Source organism: Chamaea fasciata, unplaced genomic scaffold, assembly GCF_029207755.1.
Source record: "Chamaea fasciata isolate MVZ Bird 193981 ecotype frontalis unplaced genomic scaffold, bChaFas1.0.hap1 SCAF_7, whole genome shotgun sequence".
Classification (NCBI taxonomy): Eukaryota; Metazoa; Chordata; class Aves; order Passeriformes; family Sylviidae; genus Chamaea; species Chamaea fasciata.
The window spans coordinates 17,282,587-17,304,165 of record NW_027094092.1 but is presented as its reverse complement, the minus strand read 5'-3'; the positions used below and the strand labels follow the sequence as shown (position 1 = coordinate 17,304,165).

At 41.7% G+C, this 21,579-nt stretch overlaps 1 protein-coding gene across 4 annotated transcripts in view; it reads left to right on the top strand.

The window, feature by feature from the left end:
- Positions 1-16,545, top strand: part of TSPAN4 (tetraspanin 4) — a 414,205-nt gene extending 397,660 nt beyond the window's left edge. For all 4 annotated transcript variants that reach the window (XM_066187759.1, XM_066187757.1, XM_066187758.1 and 1 more), the window contains 3 exons: positions 6,902-7,033; positions 9,033-9,116; positions 11,897-16,545. In XM_066187759.1, coding sequence (XP_066043856.1) covers positions 6,902-7,033; positions 9,033-9,116; positions 11,897-11,965 — 285 coding nt within the window. In that variant the 3' untranslated portion in view covers positions 11,966-16,545. The remainder of the gene's footprint in view (positions 1-6,901; positions 7,034-9,032; positions 9,117-11,896) is intronic.
- The last annotated feature ends 5,034 nt before the right edge of the window (positions 16,546-21,579 follow it).

Genomic DNA, 21,579 nt, shown 5'->3' with positions numbered 1-21,579 from the left:
TCCTCCATCACAGGGGGACTGGGAATGTTTTTTGCTGTGTTGTCACTGTTGTTCCTTTGTCCTGATTCTCTGACAGCCCTCTGCCAGTGTTCATCTGCTAAGGACTAGTGAACATTGTAGCTGGCTTCCTCCTCCTGTCCTTGTCTGAGGAATCACCGTTGCTGACAGTTCAGGTTTATTAGCTCTGTACTTCTTGTTTCATATTCAGTTCAGTCAGTTCTCCTGGGGGTGATCTTTCTGATTTCATGTTCTCTGCTTCTTGAATGGAAAAGTGCTCTAGCTTTTTTTCTGCTTTAGGCAGAAGCACTTGCGCTGCCTCGGCTTCACTCGGAAAATCTTGCATAGCTTTCTCGGTTTCTCCTCCAGTGGTGCAAGTGTGCTACAGACAGGAGGGCTTGAGTCTTGCCACATGTCTTCAATGGATCAAAGACAGTAACCTCTCTCGGTGCTCCCAAAGTCTTCTCTTAGGGACAAGACCAGGTAACAGGAGCAACAGGCTGCTGTGAAATGATCTGAGAAATTAAAAATTTGAGATCACTAACAGAACAAAAGAACTGATTGGCCCAACTCTTGTGCATCTTTGGGCCTGCAGGACCTGTCTGTGTTGAGTGCAGTAGGTCACCGACAACACTTCAATGAGTGAAAGACAAACAGCTCAGGTCCAGCAAACAAGTCAATTCCACTCCTGCATCCCAACAACTGCACGTGAAAAGTTCTTTCAGTTACTTTTAAAAGGCCTCAGCATCTTGCAAAATTGTTGATAATTTCCTCTTCCAATACTTTTTCCTTTTTCCAATACATTAAATATGAGAAGGCATCAATTACTGACAAGAGAAATGCATTTTGTGGTGCTAACCTGAGAGTAAGCCATGTGAAATACAGATAAAATTTTTAATATTGTTGCTTGTATCCAACAGTATTAAAAAGTTTACTCTTTTACAGTAACTTCATTATGTGTAGTAAAAAATGTAGTAAAAACTACTAATATTAAAGTCTGCAGTAAGTATTAATCTGCTTTCACTGACACGCCAAGAACTCTTAAAAGCATATAGCAAAGGTGGGGGGAAAAGCAGTTTTTGGAGTACTCATGGGATATAAAGACCATACTTCTGCTCCCCTTTGTGTAAAATGGGTGTAACAATATATGCAATGTCTAGTTCACAGAGTCACATTTTTTCAAAATCTTCACAAGTTGATTGGATTCAGAAAATATGCAAAAGAGTAATAATAAAAATTTAGGAAGGTGACATTATGGTGAGAAATTTTAAATACCTTATATAAAAAAGGCAAAGATGAAGTAGTGATGTGATTGCAGTCCTTAAAAAGAAAGCAAGAAGGAAAAAGGGCTGTGAGAGAAAAGGGCTCTGTAATTGATCCAAGAGCTAAAAACTCAAGTTAGATATATCTGGTGGTAGGATGCTGTTGTACAGCAGCACAGGAGATTCCTTTTCTCTAAAGAATAAGACCTGGCTTTTTGCTTAAAGGAAACGGTCATGTTCAGTGAGCAGCTTGGGTTTGAGGCAGGATTCAATAGTCTGTGGTTTGTGTAGTGCTGCAGATCAAGGTCATTTGTCCCGATAATTCCTTTGGTCTTGAAACCTGTTGTAGTCTAAAGAGTGCCTTATAAGCAAGTTTCAGATGGAACTCATGTTAGCTAACTCCTAAAAGCTCAAAAGATGACAAGAAAATGCCATCCCACGGGCTGTGTGCAGCCAGGGGACATCACTCTCTCACGGCCACTGTGGGATTACCAGGTGCCAGCTTGGCAGTACCACAGTGTCAAAGTCATTGTGCTCCCTGTGCTGGGCACTGAGGAGAACAGCGAAGAGCTCCCACAGATCCATTTTTGCCACTCTGCATAATTGGTTCTCACATGTATCTTTCAAAACTGTGTGGGAACAGACTATTGCAGAGGTACAGCAGAGACAATCCCATCATGGTTAATTATGTAAAACACTTTGCAGTTGAATAGAGCTATCTAAATGCCGACTTGGGGAGTTTTTGTGTAATAATCATTATCTCTTACATCCCTAATCAGTAGAGTGTAATCACTGATTGGAGGATTAGGGTGATACAGGGGATTTTCTGCAAGGGAAGTCCCAGCCCAGGCTTGCTGTTTGCATTCTGTCTCCTAAGGCTGTCAACAAAATCCACAGCAGAGCAACCACGTTGCCATATAGGACAATGTTTTTCCTAATGGGAACCATCAGCCATTGGTTGAGCCATGGGCTGAGTCTGGGTGTGGATGGAAAACAGCAGCCTCACACAAAAAAAAAGTGCCATGTAAAAAACATGACAGTAACAGAAATCATAATGAGCCCTTGTCCCCTCTGCATTTGCACTCCTTTCTTTGTAGAAGTATTTTTCAGAGCCTGAGCAGTGGTTAAAGCAGTATCTTAGATACTCTGGCATAGTTCTTAATTTCTCCCAAGATGTACTTAGAGACCATCCCCATGCTGCATTCATTAGGTCCGACTGTGTATGGCAGCTTTGGCTGAAAAAAGCAGGAAAAAGTTTTTCCAAGGAACCACATTTAGATGGCATTTGACTTCTGTGGGACTGGCCACTCACAAATCAGAGGGGAGTTCTGACTGGGAGTGTGGATGCCCACTGCACACAGTGACTTGTGAGTGGTGATTGTCTAAGTGTGAAAGGCCTGAGCACCTTTTGAGGAGGGTTTTCTTTTCCAAAGCCTTTGTGCCTTGAGAAATGGTTTCCCCCTTTTTAACGGGAGCCTACCATTTTCAAGGAAACAAGGAAAAAACAGGGCCTGTCTTTCAAGGGGAAGTTGCAGTTTTGGCTGGTGCCTGAGCTGTTCACATTACTGATAAAGAAGTTGGGTTAAGCTGCAAACCTGCAAAGTATATGAGAGGAAAGGCAGTGGACTCATTTTGCAGTCCTGGTAAGCCTCTAGGTCAGGGAACTGTTTCAAATCAGAACATTCTATTGATTTCTTTTTAATACCTTCAGCTAACCAAACTCTCAGCCTTTCTCAATAGCATTTCAAACCTTAAAAGGATCAGAAACACAAGCAGATGAATTCTGAGTGTCGTGACCAAAGACTACGAAAGCTTACAAAGTGATTTTCAAGCATGACTAAAATTCTGATAGTTCAGGAGGTAAGTTACCCTGAACTGCATTACACTCCTTACCCACCAGGACTAGTTAAAGTCACAGGTGGAGATCATTAGAAAATGAGAAACAGGCATTAATTTTTAAAATGTTGCTTCATTCTCAACATCTTTGTGATCAATATTTGAGCACTTCTACTTTTAACTAACTGGGCAGTAATTCAAGAGGCATGCAGAAAACCTATTAGCTTCACTAAAGTGAGCAAATTCAGCTCACTTTTGCTGCTTTGTAATGCCTTTTCTTGTCTATTTAGACCACTGTAACTGAGAAGAAATTTGACCCATCTCCTTCTTCCCAGTCACTGATTATATCAGATCAAGCCATACTTTAGAATTACTGCTGAAGTAATCCAAACCACTCATGAACATGATTTTTAGAACAAAATTATATTATTCACCACTTTTTACAGTGATGGAGGAAAAAGGTGTATAGAAGACCCCCTAACCTGTATCTAGTTCTTTGCCCTATTCACAAAACCAAAAAACAAGGCATTGCTTAAAAACTGTCTGCAACAAGGATTGAATTCCTGTTTATTTTCATGAACGCTATCCCATCCTGACTGAGTCTGCAGGAATTCAGCAAAGAAGATAAGGCCTACTAAGCCTTCAGGATTGGGATTACCTGTAAAATATGTACAAGTGTCCAATTCCTTATCAGGAGTTGCACTGTAACACTGAGATAGAAACATTTTTTATAGATTACTCCCTTTTAAAGTGTGTTAGTCTGGGTACCCCAAAATAAGCACTGTTAGTTTGTAATTGTTTCTAAAAAATGTAAACATTGAAAATAGGAACAGAACTAAGCAATTAGACAACCTTGTGTAATTTTATCACTTAACTTGTGAAGGGAACGAGACAGGAGTGTAAATGTGACCAAAAAATGAACGTGGTTGTAGCAACACTCAAGTCTTCAATGCTTTCATGACTGGCACTGGCAGAACACCCACCAGCCTTTGTGGTACAGCTGGCTACAACAAACTGCTGGTGACAGACATTATCCTTCATGTGCCCTGAGCTTTTTCCATCCTCCGAGTGTAGGCCTGTCTCCAACTATCCCTGCTTAGAAACCTTGCCAATTATCAAGAGAACATTGCTCTCAAATCTAGGAGGACTCTAAAAATAAAGTCCTTCATATTCCCCTTTCTTCTAATGGTCCCTCATCTCCCTCAACAATTTGGCTGCTTACTGTTCAGCTGCATCAACCTGGGATGAATCAGTTGCTTGTCACATGATCCAAAATCACTCCTGCACTTTCTCTTTCCTACTTGGACATCCACAGTGAAGTCTCTGAGTTTATTGAGCTCTCGGCTTATCTGCCTTTCTGGCTTCTAGCTGGACCCCTTTGCTGAATGTGCACTGGTGGTCCATTCAATCCCATTGCTGCTCATTTCCTCATTCCTGCATCTTTGCCCATGGATCAGTGCCCCTGCTCCCTAGAGGTGCCAGTCACGGAGCACTGCTTCTGTACTCTCAGGTCTCTGTGGTGTTAGAACTCTGCTCTATCCATCACTTCCTCTTGATTAGGCCTATGGATCATCCACTGCTTAATCCCATTGCTCGTCCTTCCTTTATCTTCCAAAGATATTTCTTCCAGTTATAGTAACAGACACTATTTTTTCCCATCCCAAGACTATTGATCCTGTGTTCCGTCCTCTCTTTATACCATTTGTGTCCAACTGCAGCTCATCTTCGCAACTGCATCCCTTCCTATTGTCATCTTGTGGTTTACCAGGAGTTTTTACCCTTTGGAGTCCCAGTCCTAGCTCATGGCCTAGCCACCTCCTGCTTCACAGGCTCCATAGGAGCAGCTGTCCTCAACCCTCTGGTGAGCACTTGGCTACAAAACCCGTGCTTCATCTTCATCTCCTTAGTCTGTCAGACTGACACCTTCAGCCATGCATTATTATGGGAAGAAGGAGTCTAGTTCTGATTTATGCAAACTTGTGTCACTTGTGTTTGGCCAGAACATCACTCAAACGTCTCAGCCCTTACCGCTGCACTCTCTACATCACAGATGAGCCACATTTTTAAGGCTTGCTGTTTACAAGCTGTCACTTCTCACTGTCGATCAAAGAGCTGCCTCCCCACTCTAATGATGACAGCCTGCAAGACCTTCTTGTTAGATTTCCAAATAAACCAGCCTTCCTCAAATGCATGCCATGTGTTCCAGGCTGCTCCTACCCGCTTTTGGGACCCATTACACATGGACCTCCTGTTTTGTGCAGGAACATAGAGGAAAAAAAGAAGGGCACAAACTTTTTTTTTTTTTAGTTTCATGTCATTTTGGAGGAAATGAAGCCTGTAAACTTACAAAACAAACATTTGCAAGCGGAGGATTGAGTACTACTACAGACCAAATCAAAATTCGGAGCAGAAACTTGGAGGGATAGATGTTAGTCCAGGAAAGTTTTCTGACTTTTCCTTGACAGAAGAAAAACTCTGCTGTGAGCACTGAAATGTCTCTATCAAGGAGTACTTTCTGAGCGCTTGAAGCACCCTATGATGCATGAGGCAGCATGTGACACCTCTGCCCTCTATGGGTCTGAAATGGCACATTTTGTGTGTGCAACGAGACCTGAAGACTTCAACTCTACTGCAGCCTGAACTCTAGAACTATTATATAACAAAGGAAAACTCTCCCTCAGGGCAGTGTAAACATCAGGATCTCAGTTAGGTCTTTGGCCCTGGTAATGCAGATGTCTGCATGATTATGTCTCTCAGAAACAAGAGAAGTGGTCTCTATAGGGATGCAAAAATACTCTTCAGGCTTATATAAAATCACATTTTAAAAAAACAAGATCTTGGCAAGTAATTTTGGGACTATGTAGGTGGCTGGCATAGCCCTGAAGAAGTGTGAGGTACTGTGAACAGCAGAGAGCAGTTCTGCAGCCCAGTGTTGTCTTGTTTTACTGGTTGGTGCTGAAGGGTCTAAATATCAACAAATTCATACTTTTGCATAGGGGCGACAGATGGTGTATACATCTAGATGGTAAAAGAGTCCTAGCTTATTTCCCATCACAGGAATATACCAGTTCCCCAGGGGAAGGTGGCCACAGAGCCATTCCCTGCACCACTGTGTGTTTCTGTACCTTTCATCCCACTACCAAAGTCAAACAGACCTTCTGATTTAGCAGTGTTGTGATCTCTGCACACACTGTGTCGTTGTAGGCAGACACTTGAGGCAGTGCTATCAGAGCAGTGTCAGATGATGACATTAAAGAACTGCACCACAGAGAGAAGAGGAGGAAATACATCTTTTGCTGACTGGCAAAGACTTCCAGAGGTGATTAGTAATTAACAGCTTAGTGAGAAATTTGCCTTGTTTACTTCAATCATGATCCCAGAAGTAGTAGGCTGTAGAGATCCTAATACCTGCATCTCTTGGGTGCTGTACTTTTATCTTTTTTCCTGACAAGCTGCAAACAACTGTTATAATTCTGGTCAGTGAATAACTCAATCTCAGTACTTGTCTGAGGTTGCCCAGTTTCAGCTCCTGCAGTATCCTCCCACTGCAAATAGGGGCCTTTGCTTCTTGCATCAACATTAGCTGCATACAAGGCCATATTTCAATGTAATACAAAAGAGGGGAGATGGAGAAAAGGGTCTGTTTGGGTAAAGCTGAGGAAGCACTGTATTTCTTGAAAATTTCAAGCCTCTGCTGATGTAATTGAAATGCACTGAATGTCAAGCTCCAGGAGGCAAAGTCAGGACAGGCAGAAGTCAGTGACTGATCACACTGACGGAATCACCTTGGTTCATCTTTTTTCCAGTTCAGATGCTGCGGAGTCTCCAACTACACGGACTGGTTTGAAGTGTACAACACAACCCGAGTGCCAGACTCCTGCTGCTTAGAATTCAGTGAGAATTGTGGGCTCCATTCCCCAGGGACCTGGTGGAAAGCGGTGAGTAGCTGTGCAGCACACGGCAGCAGCCGCCTTGCAGCCCAGGTGAAGGGCAGGCAGGTAGTCAGATGATAAGCTGTGCACCTCAGTCATCTATCCTGACTCACCTTTCATCAGGTGCTTTCAGAAGGCTCCTGTTGAGCTGTGGCTTTGACCTCCAATGAAACCCCCTATTTAGTTATTTTTATGAGCTGCTTTCCTTTCACAGGCTCTAAGCTGTTGTTTCACATTGCAGACAGGTCCATTCCAACACTGATCCCAGCACAGATTAGTGACATCCAGCTAGGAAATGGCAGGAATGTCCTTTTGAGTGTCCCACCTGCTGGGGTCAGGTAGCAGTAATGGCAAATGGTTCATGCACACACAGACCCTGGAGCGGCAGCCGTAGCTTATCACAGTCCAGGCAGTCCTGAGGCAGGAGGACTGTGAGGGCCTTGAGCACTCTTCTCCCACCAGGAGCTCTTGTTCGGGGGCTTCCACTGCACAGAAGAGTGGGAACTGTTCCACTGGGTTGCCAGCAGCATTTTTTCCTTGAGTTTTTGCACTTGCCTGTAATCAAAATCAGAACTCCATGGGATAATTTCCCTACAATGGCCTCGGCAAGATCTTTCTGGAACAGATAGTCAAAGCCTAAATATGTCTCTGAAATTAGCTCAGCAATTCTTTGTGCTAATTACAGGTAGTGCAATTACACAGGAGGGGTGTGGAGTAAGGCCACCTGATGAAGTGGAATTACAGCTAAATTTTGCTGGTTCTAATTGTGGAGACAATGAGTAAAGCTCTCTTGGCCACTTTCTAGTGAGATTTCATATGCATGGATTGGTGCTCACAGAGGCTGAGTTCACATCAAACACAGCCTCCTTACACTTCTTGAGTAGCTCCAGATAATTTTTTAAATTTAAGGACTGAAAAATTCTTCTTCTATTTCATTCAGGGTAGCAAGAAAATCAGTGCAGGTTAACGCTCTGGCTTCTGATGGGCATTAATAGTTCCTCAAAAAATGTAGAAGCCCCTAAGTGAAGGCTGAATGATTCTTGGCCATGAACATTTACAAGAAGGGAGGGCACTGTTTTTGCATAAGGTTGTCTTACAGACATTATTACTGAAAGAAAGGTTTCACTTGGGCCAATTCCACCCTCCCCAAAACTGGACCAGTAAAAAAGGGCTACAGCTACTGCAGAATTTAAGGCAGGAAGGAAAATAATGGAGGAGTGCCCACCGTGCAGTTTAAAATGGAGGAAAATGGTGTGAAATGGGCCCATGTGCAGGAGGAGCAGCTGCTGAGCCACTTGCACTGGGACTCTTGGGTTTCATGTGTCTGTATGTATTTAAAAGAAGTGTTTATTTCCCTGAAACGTGGAGAAAATGAAAGCCTCATTGTAAGGTTCTAACTGCTTCTGGTTGGGTTTTAGAGGGCAAAGAGGACCCAAAACCCCCAGTGTTTGTTTATTTGTTGTAGTTTAACTCCAGCTGGCTACTAAGCCCCACACAGCTGCCTGCTCACTTTCCCACCAATGGGATCAAGGGGAGAAGCAGAAAAGTACAAGTGAGAAAAGAGTGGGTTGAGATAAAGACAGTTCAGAAGGGAAACCAAGAACCATGCTCTGTGTAAGCTCTTCTCAATGATAACAAAAATATCTCCAGATTATCAACCTTGTGCTCAGGACAAATCCAAAACACAGTCCCATACCCACCACTGTGAAGAAAATTAACTCTACCCCAGCCAAAACCACAGAGTATTTTTAGTTACTGGCTGAATTTATACACAGTGCTCATGCAGCATTTTGGAGGTGCACTTTTTTGTGTCACTGGGATTAGTACGCCATGTTCAAGCTTCAACCCAAAAATACACTGTAGTTGCTCCAGCACTGAAATGACGATCCAGGCTACCTAGCAGCTAGGTCAGATCCATTTCTTCTCTGGCTGTATATTCCCAGGAGAGTAGAGCTGTATTTATGGCTAATACAATATTCTTGGGTTTTGTTTTGGTTTTTTTTAGCCTTGCTATGAAACTGTGAAAGTATGGCTCCAGGAAAACTTACTGGCAGTGGGAATCTTTGGATTGTGCACAGCTATGGTGCAGGTACAGTTTAATATCAATTTTCAAATCCTAACTAATTGTAACTAACTAACTAACTAACCATAGATTCAGATACATACTCTGCTCGAGCAGGTTTTAAATCTTGCAGAATTTTCCTCTACCATCATGCAAAATTATTAAGTACTTTGTGTTTTACTTTAGTTAAAATAGTGTGTACAAGACACAGAAGTAGGAATACTGCACAGCTGGCACTTTATCAAGTGGTTTATCTGAGACTGAAACTGGCCTTGGGAGGGGAGACTGGACTCCAGACACCTAGTCAGGGTAGGATGAACTGCCTGTAGAGTGCCTGTATTTGTCCAGTTATACTCCAGAGAGAACTCAGGCCAAATATCCAACTTGAACATAGTCTGGAGGTAGCTTAAGTCTTCAAGCTCATCGCTGGGGTAAATGATAAATCAAGATGTGGTGCCCATTAGTCAATCCTGCCAATAAAGCTGTGCTCCCTTGCTATTAATGGCAGAGAAACTCACTAGGTATGATTGGCACAGACTTGCCTATCAGATTTTTGAGTTGCAGTTCTTTCCACTGGGACTGTGGTGAGAGAAGAATCTGTTGTCCACCACTTTGTCTCTTACGTGCCTGAGCCTTTAACCCAGCCTGCTGTGGTTGTGCCAGTCTAAGCACCAGTGGCACAGCCTGAGGATACACAGGTGAAAGTTGTGCTGGAGCTCAGGCTGGTTCAAAGTCCCTTTCCTAAATTCAGTCAAGATCTGACCTCCCCCTCTCTCACACTCAACATGCAAGCACAAAGGATGGCATTGCTAAGCTAATTAACACCATGTAACTGCAGATTAACCCATGGTTGTTTGGCTTGGTTGTTGTTGGTTTTTTTTTTTTTTTGGTTTTTTTTTTTTTTTTTTTTTGGTTGTTTTTTTTTTTTTTTAATTTTTCCTGGTATGCCACTAGCAGAAGCAGGAGAGAGCCTGGGATCAGTATTCTGCCCACATTCCCACTAATGACAGATTAGGCAGAATGGCACATATCTTACTCTCTCATATGTCATGTATTGGCTGCAGCTTATTAATGCAAATGTCTGACGCCTCACAGGCCCAAACGGAGTAGAGTTTGGGGTTTGTTCCAGTATAGTAAGCATATATGCTTAGAGAAAAAAAAGCACAAGATCATATGGCAGACAGACAATTTATGAGTGTTGTTAATATATTACCATATTTTAAAAAACCAAACCAGCTTTTGAGCATCCATTCAGCATTTAGGGTATCTTCAAAGGACACACAAAAACCCCCCAGCAGCCCATGGCCAGAGTCCTTCTCCTAAATACCCTAAATATAATAAAGTTCTAAGACAATACTATCTTTCTGACAGAAAGACATTGCTAGTTTGCATGGGAGGAAACACTTCAGACAATTTAAAAATGCAAATTCATATTCCTAGTAACTGCTGTGCAATGCAGGGAAAACACCGTAGAACACAACTGATTTTTAGTCTGCCTTCCAGCTGCCTGGTGTGACTGAATCTACCTGATGACAAAAGTTTTTGTGCGCTGTCACATGAATGAGCTGGGCTCCCTCTCTTGCTGCTGTTTCAGTTTTGTTCTGGCACATGGCATGTGACAGTTTTTCATGTTAAGCATCTTATAGAATCATACGGTGACATAATTTGAAGGACATTCAGCACAAGCAACAGAAGAATCTTCCTCAGTTGTACATGCTTCAAAATATAAACCAAGTTCAGCCACCACTGTTTCGTTATGTAGCTGTCCCCAAAGGTGTTCCTTTGCCAGGAAGCAGAAGACAGATTCAGGGGTACTTCCAAAAAGCCAGTGCTTGCTATAAACAGCACACCAAAACCTAATAATCTGATTCCACTGTGGAAGAGTGAGACATGAGGAAGATAACCATTTTTTTTCTTCACAAATATAATAGTGTCTGTGTGTATTCATATATTCTTTCAAAGTACTCACTAACAGGAACTATTACTCATGTAAAGACCACATTTGAAGTGGTCAAATTAAGTGCTTAAAACAGAATTCATACCCTGAAATTTTCTACCTGGCAGACCTTCATTTCAGCGACAGCTCTTACAGCAGTGTTGCAAAGGGAAACTAACAAGCACTTAGTACATTCAGATGGAAGGAAAATAAGACTCTCTCCCCCATCCCCTTTTGATGTAGTCTACCAGAGGCAGCACAACAGGTCAGTGCTTGGCTGGGAGAGGAACCCCCACCTCCCTGCTGCTTCTCTTGAATAGGCTGAGTAGAAAAACACATCCATTGTTGGTGAGGGATTGATGGCCATGATTAGTGCATGTTGTGTCTCCAGTGATTCCCCCACAGGGACCTGTGCTCACACACACTTGGAAAAGTAAAGTACAGTCAAGTAAACCACAGCATCCGTAGGGCCGGGGATCATCCCAATGTCTTTCCAAACAACAGCTACAGGGATACCCACACAAAACTCACACAGGTGTAGATTGCTACTGTAAAATATTTTCAAGCAAAGGCATCCAAATTTTTTACAATATACCTCTTCCCAATAATCTGGTGGCTGCTCTTGATGGAGAAATCAACTCTCCCCTGCTCTCACTGTTCATTCTGTAAGACAGCAGTGCAGATAAGGACAAAAGGCAGACAGACTCTAGGAATAGAACAAGGACATGAACAGGCAGGAAAAGCAGTGTGTGACATGTCCTGTGTGTGAACAAAACTAGTGTCATGCTTTTCTCTTTTTCCTTGTTGTTTCAATAAACGGGTTTTTTTTTACTTACTGACAAACCATTGTTTGTTGTTTCTTTTCTCTTAGATTCTTGGACTCACCTTTGCAATGACCATGTATTGTCAGGTAGTCAAGGCAGACACCTACTGTGCATAGATACCATTCTCAATCTTTCTGCTTCTCCTCCAAAGGACACAGGAGAAATCTCCTTCATGCTCATTCATCTGACCTTTTTTCTCCCTTTGTACTATAAACTGTGTATAATGCTATCTTTCTGAAGATTTTGTGAAATCACCCCACTTTACTGAAGGAGGAAGAAAAGAAAGTCAGTACTTGAACTGGCACAGGTAAGAAGCAGCCTTGTCTTTAAGCAGAGGAAAACCAAAAAAACAATGGCTCCATTTCCATGGCCTGTGGCAAGGCAAGAGAGGCTGCTTACGAGGGGCTGACTGCACACCCATGTTAGGAAAAGATGGCACTGAGGCAACCTCTGCAAAAGCTGCCAGGCTGCCTTCCCGCATTTCCCAGCCTGGAAGAGAGGACGTAGAAATGAAAATGTTCTTCAGCAGGAAGGTACAGAGTAGCTAGCACTGAATGCAATTGTAATTTTACTACAGTTTGCACACAGCTAAAATGTCAAGATCAAGCAGCCCTGCCTCCAAGTGTCTCAAGACGGTTTTGTAGCCAGGAGAGGATCATCTTCAGAAATACATTGTTTTAAAGGAGTATTTTTAATCTTATGCGCCGCAACGTCAGGCTTTTAATCAGAATCTGTACAGTGAGATCCTGGCTGTTAATGGAAAACAATACTGGACATTGCCTCACTTCTTAATTGCCAGTGGCATATAGATGGTTGACTGCATATGTTATATATATTACATTCATAAACACATACTTTTCTGAAAGGAGGTGAAAATACCCAGCATCTAACCTCAAAAAGGGGAAACCTTTCTATCCTGTTTTACATTCCAACTGAAATAACCAAGTATTATTTCTTGTACAAGGCACTATCACTTATACCTCTGGGAAACAAGTAATTACTTTCAGCTGTATCTTCATTTCAGTAAACAACTTGTGAGTGGGCTCTCTCTGTCAGTCTACTATGGTTTTATTTTTTTTACCATCCCTGTTTCAAGTAAGTCTGCCAAAAAATATCACTCATTTCCACGCTTGAAGATGTGTACGAAGCTGTCAGCTGTTTCTTCCCTGAAATGTCACCATTTCATTAATTTACTTTGGGATAACATCATCTGCAGGTATGACAGAGTTCCTTGCTGAGGAAAAATCTTTCGCACATTGCTCATTTTTCTGAGAGTTATTAAGACTTCAGATGCTTTTATGCTTAGCTTTTTTTTCCTCCTAGCTGCACACTGACAACAGCCAAGACACATCAGTCTCTGTTAGAACTGGAGTCACTTCTCAGTGCTCTTTTTCAGATGCATTTTGCTTCACCCAGCTGCTGGCTAGAATATAATCCACACTTTCTGGAATATCACAGAATCACAGAAATTTGCAGAAAACAAAACCATAACTTTCCTTAACCAGGGAGCAGCCATTCATTGACAACTGAAGTCATTGATGTAGTATCCTCCTGTGCACATCTTCTGCTGATGAGGTTAAAAATCAGATGTGTCCTATTGTTCAAACAAATAATTCCCTGCCAGCAAACAGCTCCGGGTAGTGCATGTGTGCCAGGGAGAAGCTGAAGCAGCCCAGGGAAAGGACACAGCAGGGAACAAGCACACAGAGCAATGCAGATATCCCACTCCCTTCAGCCAGCATTTGAGGAGCTCTCAGCCACTGTCACTTATAGCAGAGAGCTGACTGTGGAGCTGTGTTTTCCCAGGACTCGGAGTGCAGCCATTCCTGCAGACTGGAAGCATGCATCAAGCTTGTAGAGGAAGTTACTTTGCTTACAACAGCAGGTCTCAGCTCTGAGTGACTTTTTGCATGCTTTGATTTAAAGGCAATTTCCTGCACAAAGCTGGACTTGCCAACCCATAGCCTATTGAACAATCTCCTTTACACCCATAACTAACCCTCCTCTGGACCTACATCATTTGACAGATTCACTCTCACTCGTTAGATTTGGGGGTTTTTTGGTCTCCTTGCTGATGTCCTGCAGTCTTCTCACTCTCAGGCATGAGCTACTCCATGTTTTCTGGGAAATTGCTTAGGACAGTCTGGTGTTTAAAGGAGCAATTATCTTCCAAACTGTTACCCCCATGGGGCATTTAGCTGTGCAGGCTAAGGTAAAAGTAATGTATTACTTTGTGTGCATTTTATATGGCTTCCCAACCACTATCACAGCAACCTCCCCACCACTAAAGGACTTTACTGTCATGCAAGCAAGCCCCAACAAACCCCAGCTGAGCAAGCAGCCCACACACAGGTACCCTGTACTCCAAGCCAGGTGCTCACTTGACGTGCTGCAGTCACCACAGCCCCCGTGCCCTCTGCTTCTTGAGCCCAGGCTGACCTGCAGACTGTCCTGCTCTGCAAAAGATGGTGTAAGTTTGTTCCTTCCCTCTCTCTACTCTGTTCTTTTCCTAACCTGCACAGACACAGTTCCAGGTTAGCTGTACCATTAGTTCTTGCTTTATAGTTTGTACACAGGTGTGCTTCTGCTGACAACTCCGAGTTTCTACCACTGAAAAGCAGCATGACAGAGTGACGAATACATTCATAAAACATTGATTTTTTTTTTTTTTGAGACAGATAAAAGGTAGACAAGTCTATTTGTAGTGATCCCTGCCATTAAAAATTAACACAGAGACAGCAGGCTGATGATGGTTCAGTTGATGGGAGCAAACCATTGTGCAGAACTCCCACAGAGAGCAACTCTCATCAATTTGCTTGATGCTGGTGTAGGGAAAAGAGATCACAAACGCTTCTCCTGTGAGACTCACAGGAGTGAGTGAGCTGTGCTCTTAGAGAACACTTCTAGACTTCAGCTAAAGCTTCAGTGGAAACAAAATTTGAGAAGCAGACTGAAGACAAGTCACATTTTGTGGTTTCCTCTAATCATTTTCCACAGTTTAGGTGTCTTTACAAGATAAACTGCCCTGGTTTTCAAAAACAAATACCTAAATGGAATATAAGCAACACTCACTTTGTAAATCTCAGTCACTGCAACAAAACAAAACAAAACCCACAAACAAACCAAAAAACCCAAGCAGACAAACAAACAAAAAAAACCCCAGATCACATATTGTTGCTAATAATTTCTTTTAAATACTATTCTTCCACTACCAACTGAGATGCTACTGCAACTTGTTCATAATTTGAACTGGACTATTTTGTATATTTGATGCTATTAACTCTCTCCACGCAGACCAAACAGCTGTTACCATGCTTACAGCATTAGCAGCACAATCCAATTTCATACCTCTGAACACACTGCATATAACAAGCCTCAGACTTACCATATTTTCTTAAGAACACTGCATCCTTTCTCTGCTGACAAGGTCAGAAGATTTGTGATGTGTAATATCAACAGTCTTTAATAAAAAACAAAACAAAACACAAAAACCCAACAAAAAAAACAAACCCAAAAAAGGACAGTTCCATTTTACACATAAAACTTCACATTAAATTGGTTGATTATATATAAGTAACCTGTAGTACATAATAATCCATTTGAAAGGCTCTGCTGATACTGAATGCAGGCAGAGCAACACAGAAGTCATTCCAATTGCTTCTATTACTGTCTTGTCACTTTTAGTAAAGCCTTTTATATTATTGTGACTTCTTATCTTTAAACATGAAGGAGGACTCAATACATTTAAATTAAAGACAGAAACAAAGGCAATAAAGGAACACTCCTAATTTATTCTCATGGCTGTTTCTGCTTAATAACAAGATATGAAGGCACAGGGCATATGGCTGAATCTACTGAATTCAGCAGCATCAGGATTTAGCTTTTTAGATTCAGTCCAATATGCTTTTGGCTTTCCATCTTCACAATTAAAAAACAAAATGGCAAAAAAACCCACAAAACATATATTTAATAGAATATGGTTTATTTTCATGTACTGTCACTAGCAGCCAAATCTTATTACTTGCACAACACAATTACTTAGCTCCTCATCATACAGTGCACAATCACTGAAATTCACTTTGGTCTTCCCCCTCAAATGAAACAAACTCATAAAGGTTTATTCTTTGATCAATAATTAGCATTTAAATGCAGCATTGTAGGATTTATAATATGGAGAGGAGGCTGTAAAAATACTCTGTTTTGCATCAGCAATAGGGCTGCTAAGGGAATCCACCCAAACCCTCACTTCTCCCAGGGTGGGACAGGAGCTTGTCAGCATGGACCAAGTCACAGCCTTTCATTCACCCCTTGGCTTCGGTGTTGTGCTATGAATGTGGCACCAAAGGTAAGCGACAGAAACCGGCACTTGATTGTGGCATTTATTTTAAACCCAGACTCTTAATTTACTCTAATTTATCTGCAAGAATTGCTAAGTGTAAATGACCTGCATAGATACTGAGTTAGACAGTTAGAAAACACGGTGGGACTGCCATGGGAAATCTTGTTTGGATTCCATTGCGAATTCTCCTCCCTTGTCACTGGTAACTTACCACAGTGGGCAGGTCTCCTCTGTTCTTTGGATTTTGTTGCTGCAATTACAATGGTTCATTTTTGTGCATTCATATAAGGAACAAAATTAAAATATACATTTTATTTTTTAAAAGTTATTAAATATTCTTTAAAGTTTACAACAGAATGTCTTTTGTATTCTTTATAAGCAACTGCACTACAAGCTAAACAGTGATTCTATACAGACCTGAAGATGTGTGTGTGTGCAAGTGCACACACACACATACTGTATGCAATTTAACAAAACCCTACAGTGTTCTAGTTCTTTGCCATTTCTCATTATCTTTAATTTGATCTATCCTTCCTTACAAATTTGTTTTTGTTATTATTATTTAAGTGGCTTACCTATTCCCAGGTAAATTCACACCCCTCTTTCCTCTTAAGGGCAGGCAACCTGAAATTATGTGGTAGTCGATAACAATTCAGAAACTACTGGGTTCAGTGTTAAAAAAATACTCAGACCCCAACCAAATTATTTTGTGTTCACAACTTGTCTGTTACTGATAACTTTGAAATAAAAGGACTTGTCTTTTTCTGAGGTAGTTGCTTACATTCAAAAATTACATAGAAAAACTTGAAAAATTAACACCAGAATGTTTTTAAATTAAACAACTAGGAACTTGTACTGTGTCAGATGAGAAGAATACCTGGTTAGCCAGGTATGATACCTGCTATCATGTCTAACACTGCCTTTTTTTAATAGAATTTGTTGTACCCTGCAGGTCAAACAGCTTCACAAGTGAAATTGCCTCTGAACTGTGCATTCTGAGCAACACAGGTGTACTGTTGAAATTGTAATGGGAGAAGTAGAGACCCAGAACTTTTAGAGGTTGTTGCATGAAGCATCTTAAGGGATAACCCTCACCCTTGGTGGAAGTTTCTTACAGCTCCCTCAGATTAGGAAAGATGTTTATATTACTTGAATTGTCTTCATCCCATTAAGTGCACCACTAGATGGTCTCATCAGCCACATCTATCTTGAATCCCCTTCTGACTTCGTGAAACTTTACATTTTGGTCTTGCAGTAGACCAGTGAATTTCACAATTTCTACATGTTGCATTTAAAAGAACCCTTCTTACATGGATTTTAACGTGTTGCCATTCAATTTCATTTACTCACCATTGGTTCTACGCTTTAGAAATGATAACTTAATGATGCTTCCAGAAATATATGGGCTCAGAGCATCAGTATTACCTTTACAGCTTAATTTGCCTTTCCACTAGAGCTTAACCCTGGGTAATTGAGTACTCTGTTGATTTTCAGATCCCATTGTTTCAAACAACTAAGCCCAGTGTACCTTTCCCCAGTAGCTATCCCAGTTATCTTTGCTTTTGTGCTACCTGTTGGCAGAGACAGAGCTGTTCCTACTTTAATCAACAACTACGTGAGTATTTCACCTGACATCCTGCTATTTTTCCAAAGTACACCTAGCACAACCTGGAAATGCCAGGCCTAGCTGATTATTCTGGCTGTGTAAAAGTACTTTTCTGTCTGCATGGCGATAATTTTCAAAGAGATTTAAGCGCAGCTTATGATGCTTCATCCAAAATTTTGTCTAGACACAAAAAAAGTGCAAAACACAGAACCCTATGTTTCTTACCATGCTAAAAAGCCCAGACAAATGAGCAATCTGTCATTAATAACTCATCTGGCAAATGCCATTTGAAAGGCTGTTTTTCTGAAATCCCACAAGTTGCCTATGGTAGGTCACTTTACCCTAGGCCTTCCTTCCCTGTCTCCCCCTGCAATAAACTGTTTCCCTGTGGAAATACTGTCTGTTCACTAGAAATCCTGGGGTTTGTTGAGCTCAGTTTACATTCCTCCTTCCAACAGCCAGAAAACATTCACTACCAAATCCAAACCAGTGCGTGTTAGACAGCTAAACAGAAGTTCCATATCTCAGGATGAGGGTTTTTAATGAAGAAATAGCTGATCAGTTGAACTGATTTTTCAAACAAGTCCGTGGTGTCTTTTATGCAGAAATCATTTAGGCAGAACAGAACATTTTGTTACTACAGAATTGCTTAACAGACTAATCCCTGTATTTGCAATTAAAGAATAATTTGAAAGGATGGGATAATTATCCACTATAAACTTCCCTTTATATTCCCATGGCTCTGCTATTAGAGCCATGGGTCAAATCACAGGCAACAAAATAAAACATGCAACTGTATATAGTTAAACACACAGAAAACAAAACGCTATAGAAAGCAAAGTACGGCATAAAAAACTCCTAACTGTTAATGTATATTGCTTATGCATCTGTGTCTCATAGGGACAGTGCCAAGAGTTTCAGCTGTAAAGCATTCATCCTGAAGATTAACTAAAAATTACTGGAGAAATACAGGGATTTTAGGAACTGGTTTCTCATCATCTCCCTCCTCCACAAATGCCCTTCTTTGGCCCTAAAGCTTAAGTCCATCACTGCTCCAGCCCTTCCACCTCTACCATTTAAATCTCCTGTTCTGCACACAAAAATACATGGTCAGTGACAGTCCCAGTCTGTCAGATGTGGGAGGGATTCAGCTGTTAGACTGATAAATTTTATGGTAAGATACGTTATGTGGCGTTACAAAATTCAGGTTTGATACTGATTTAGGAGACCAGAGTCTCTACAGAACAGAGCAGAATAAGTGCTGTGACCAATTCATGCAGCCTGGTTCTGGACCTATATAGTGACTGAATCTGAGTTGCTCTTCATGTCCTCAGTTCCTTGATGCAAGCCTGCAAATGGTTAGACAAGCACTGTTATCAAGCAGAACTGTCACTGGCTGCTTAGCATGCTCCAGACAGACTAATGCTGCAGGGATTCTTTTTCCATTTTTTTTAACCCAGTTTACCTTGGAAACTTGTTCAGTGTTATTGTATCAGCCACAGATGCAATTAACGGATTCTGATATTCTATCTCAGCTTGAATAATAAGTACACAGAATACTGAGTTTAAAAAAAAAGCCTCATCTTAGAAAGGATGTGTTTGTTGTTCTTTTGAAATGCTCACCTGCACCCACAAACGCTTAAGGTGACTAAGGCAGCATATGCATCCCCACAGTTTGTACTGTGGCAGCCCAACTGTCCAAGATAAATTCTATTAAAAAAAAAAAAGTGTGAAAGTGTGTTTGTGTAATTCTCAATTCTTTCATTTTGAGGTTGTCATTTCTCAAGGAACAAACCCTCTCCCTCCCTTAAGGGAGTTGGAGCTGTTTGCAAGCTCAATTAGGATGAAGCATTTGCAAATACTCCAGGAAAAGAGCACTCCTGCATGGTGCTGATCCTAATGCTTTTTTTGAAAGCCCACCTCTCACTCTGTAATCCAACACCAGGTCTCTTATCACAGTCAAAGTCACCAAAACTTTGTTATAATCTCAGAACAACACACAGCCTCCCTCCTTCCCTCCCCACCGACAGCCCCCTGTGTTCATTTCATCTGAAAGCCAAGCTGGCATTAGTTGAACAGGGAGGCTGTGTGGAAGTACAAATCAAGCTCTTGGGGTAAATTCTTCACGCTGTAAGCTCAGCTACAGGAACTGGATGCACAAATATGTTAGAAACAGTAATATATCCCCCTAGAAGCCAGAGGTGCTTTGACTATCCTGGTGAGCAGCTAAGTTATGGTGTCTCAAGGGCAGAGTTGCCTCATGATTGAAAACACTCCGACTTTCGGGGGAAGGACAGAAATTGTGAACTCAGACCTGTGCACAACGGAAGGAATTACGGATTTGCAAATGCAAACACGAGAGTACATAGACTGAATTGATGTGTCATATAATTACTAACTCACTTTCCCTAAACAAAGTAATTCACCAGCTTGGAAGTACAGCTTGTTGTCATGGAACTTGCTTGATATTTGGTGCTAATAAAAACTGAAGTTTTAAATCTTCCTGTGAAGTCCGTGCATTGAAGTTCTTCCCTATTAAACACCTCCTTATTCCTGACTGTGCACCACAGCTGGTTACCCTGACACAAAACATCTTCATTATCAAAAGGTCCTTTGAAATAAGTGCTCACAGGTTTCAAAGAAGAATTATCACAGGAAAAACTGGCACAATTAAGAGCTTGCCGTGAACCACACTCTCTTATTCCTGATGGAATCAAGAGTAAATGTACATTCAAAAAATCTATGTGCATGTGTTTTTCTCCAAACCAAAATATTCCACTGCAAGCAGTCTTTGCTGTGGGTGGCACAGGACTCCAGTTTATCCAAATATCTGTACCAGGAAAGGTGAGGAAGAAAAGGGAAAATAAAAATGTAAGGTATGAAAAAAAGCATAAATGAAGATTAAGAGAGAAGGTTGGAAATGGCCAAGAGACCTGAGCAGACTGGTTTTCCCCACTGTAAGTTCAAAGACAGAGCAGCATTCCATGATATATGTAATTTAAACATTACTGAAAAATGCTGGGGACGATGAGATACATCTGCAGGTCCTGAGGGAACTGCTGGATAAAGCAGGTGAGCCACTTTGCATCGTATTTGAGATATACAGCAGTGCAGTAAAGTTCCCACTGACTGGAAAAGGGGGAACGTAACCCCCATTTTTTAAAGGGAAAAGCAGGATACCTGGAGAACTACAGGCCCATCAGTCTCACCTCACTGCTCAGCAAAATCATGGAGCAGATCCTCCTGGAAAATATGCTAAGGCACATGGAAAACAAGGATATGTCTGGGGAACAGCCAACATAGCTTCACTTAGGGAAAATCATGCCTGAGAAATCCTGTGGCCTTCGCGGATGGGCTTACAGAGGTGGATAAGAGTGACTGACATAACCTACCAGGACTTGTACAAAGCTTGACCCTGTCCTGCACAACAGCCTTGTCTCTAAACTGGAGAGACACTGGTGTGATGGATGGACCACTCAGTGGATAAACAACCACCTGCGTGGTCACTATCCAGGTCCAAGAGGAGACCAGTGAAGAGTGGTGTTCCTCCAGTTCCAGGAGGACTGTTGGGACCAGCAATGCTCAACATCTTTATCAGCAGCGTGGGCAGTGGGATGGAGTCTCCCTCGGCAAGACTGCAGACAGCACCAAGCTGTGAGGTGCGGTCCACACACTGAAGGGATGCCATCCTGAGGTGTTGTAACAAGTAGAATTATAAAAGAAAGGCCTCATAAAATCAGGCCTGCTCTATTAAATTAATAGCCAGCCTGTCACCTGTTCTAAGT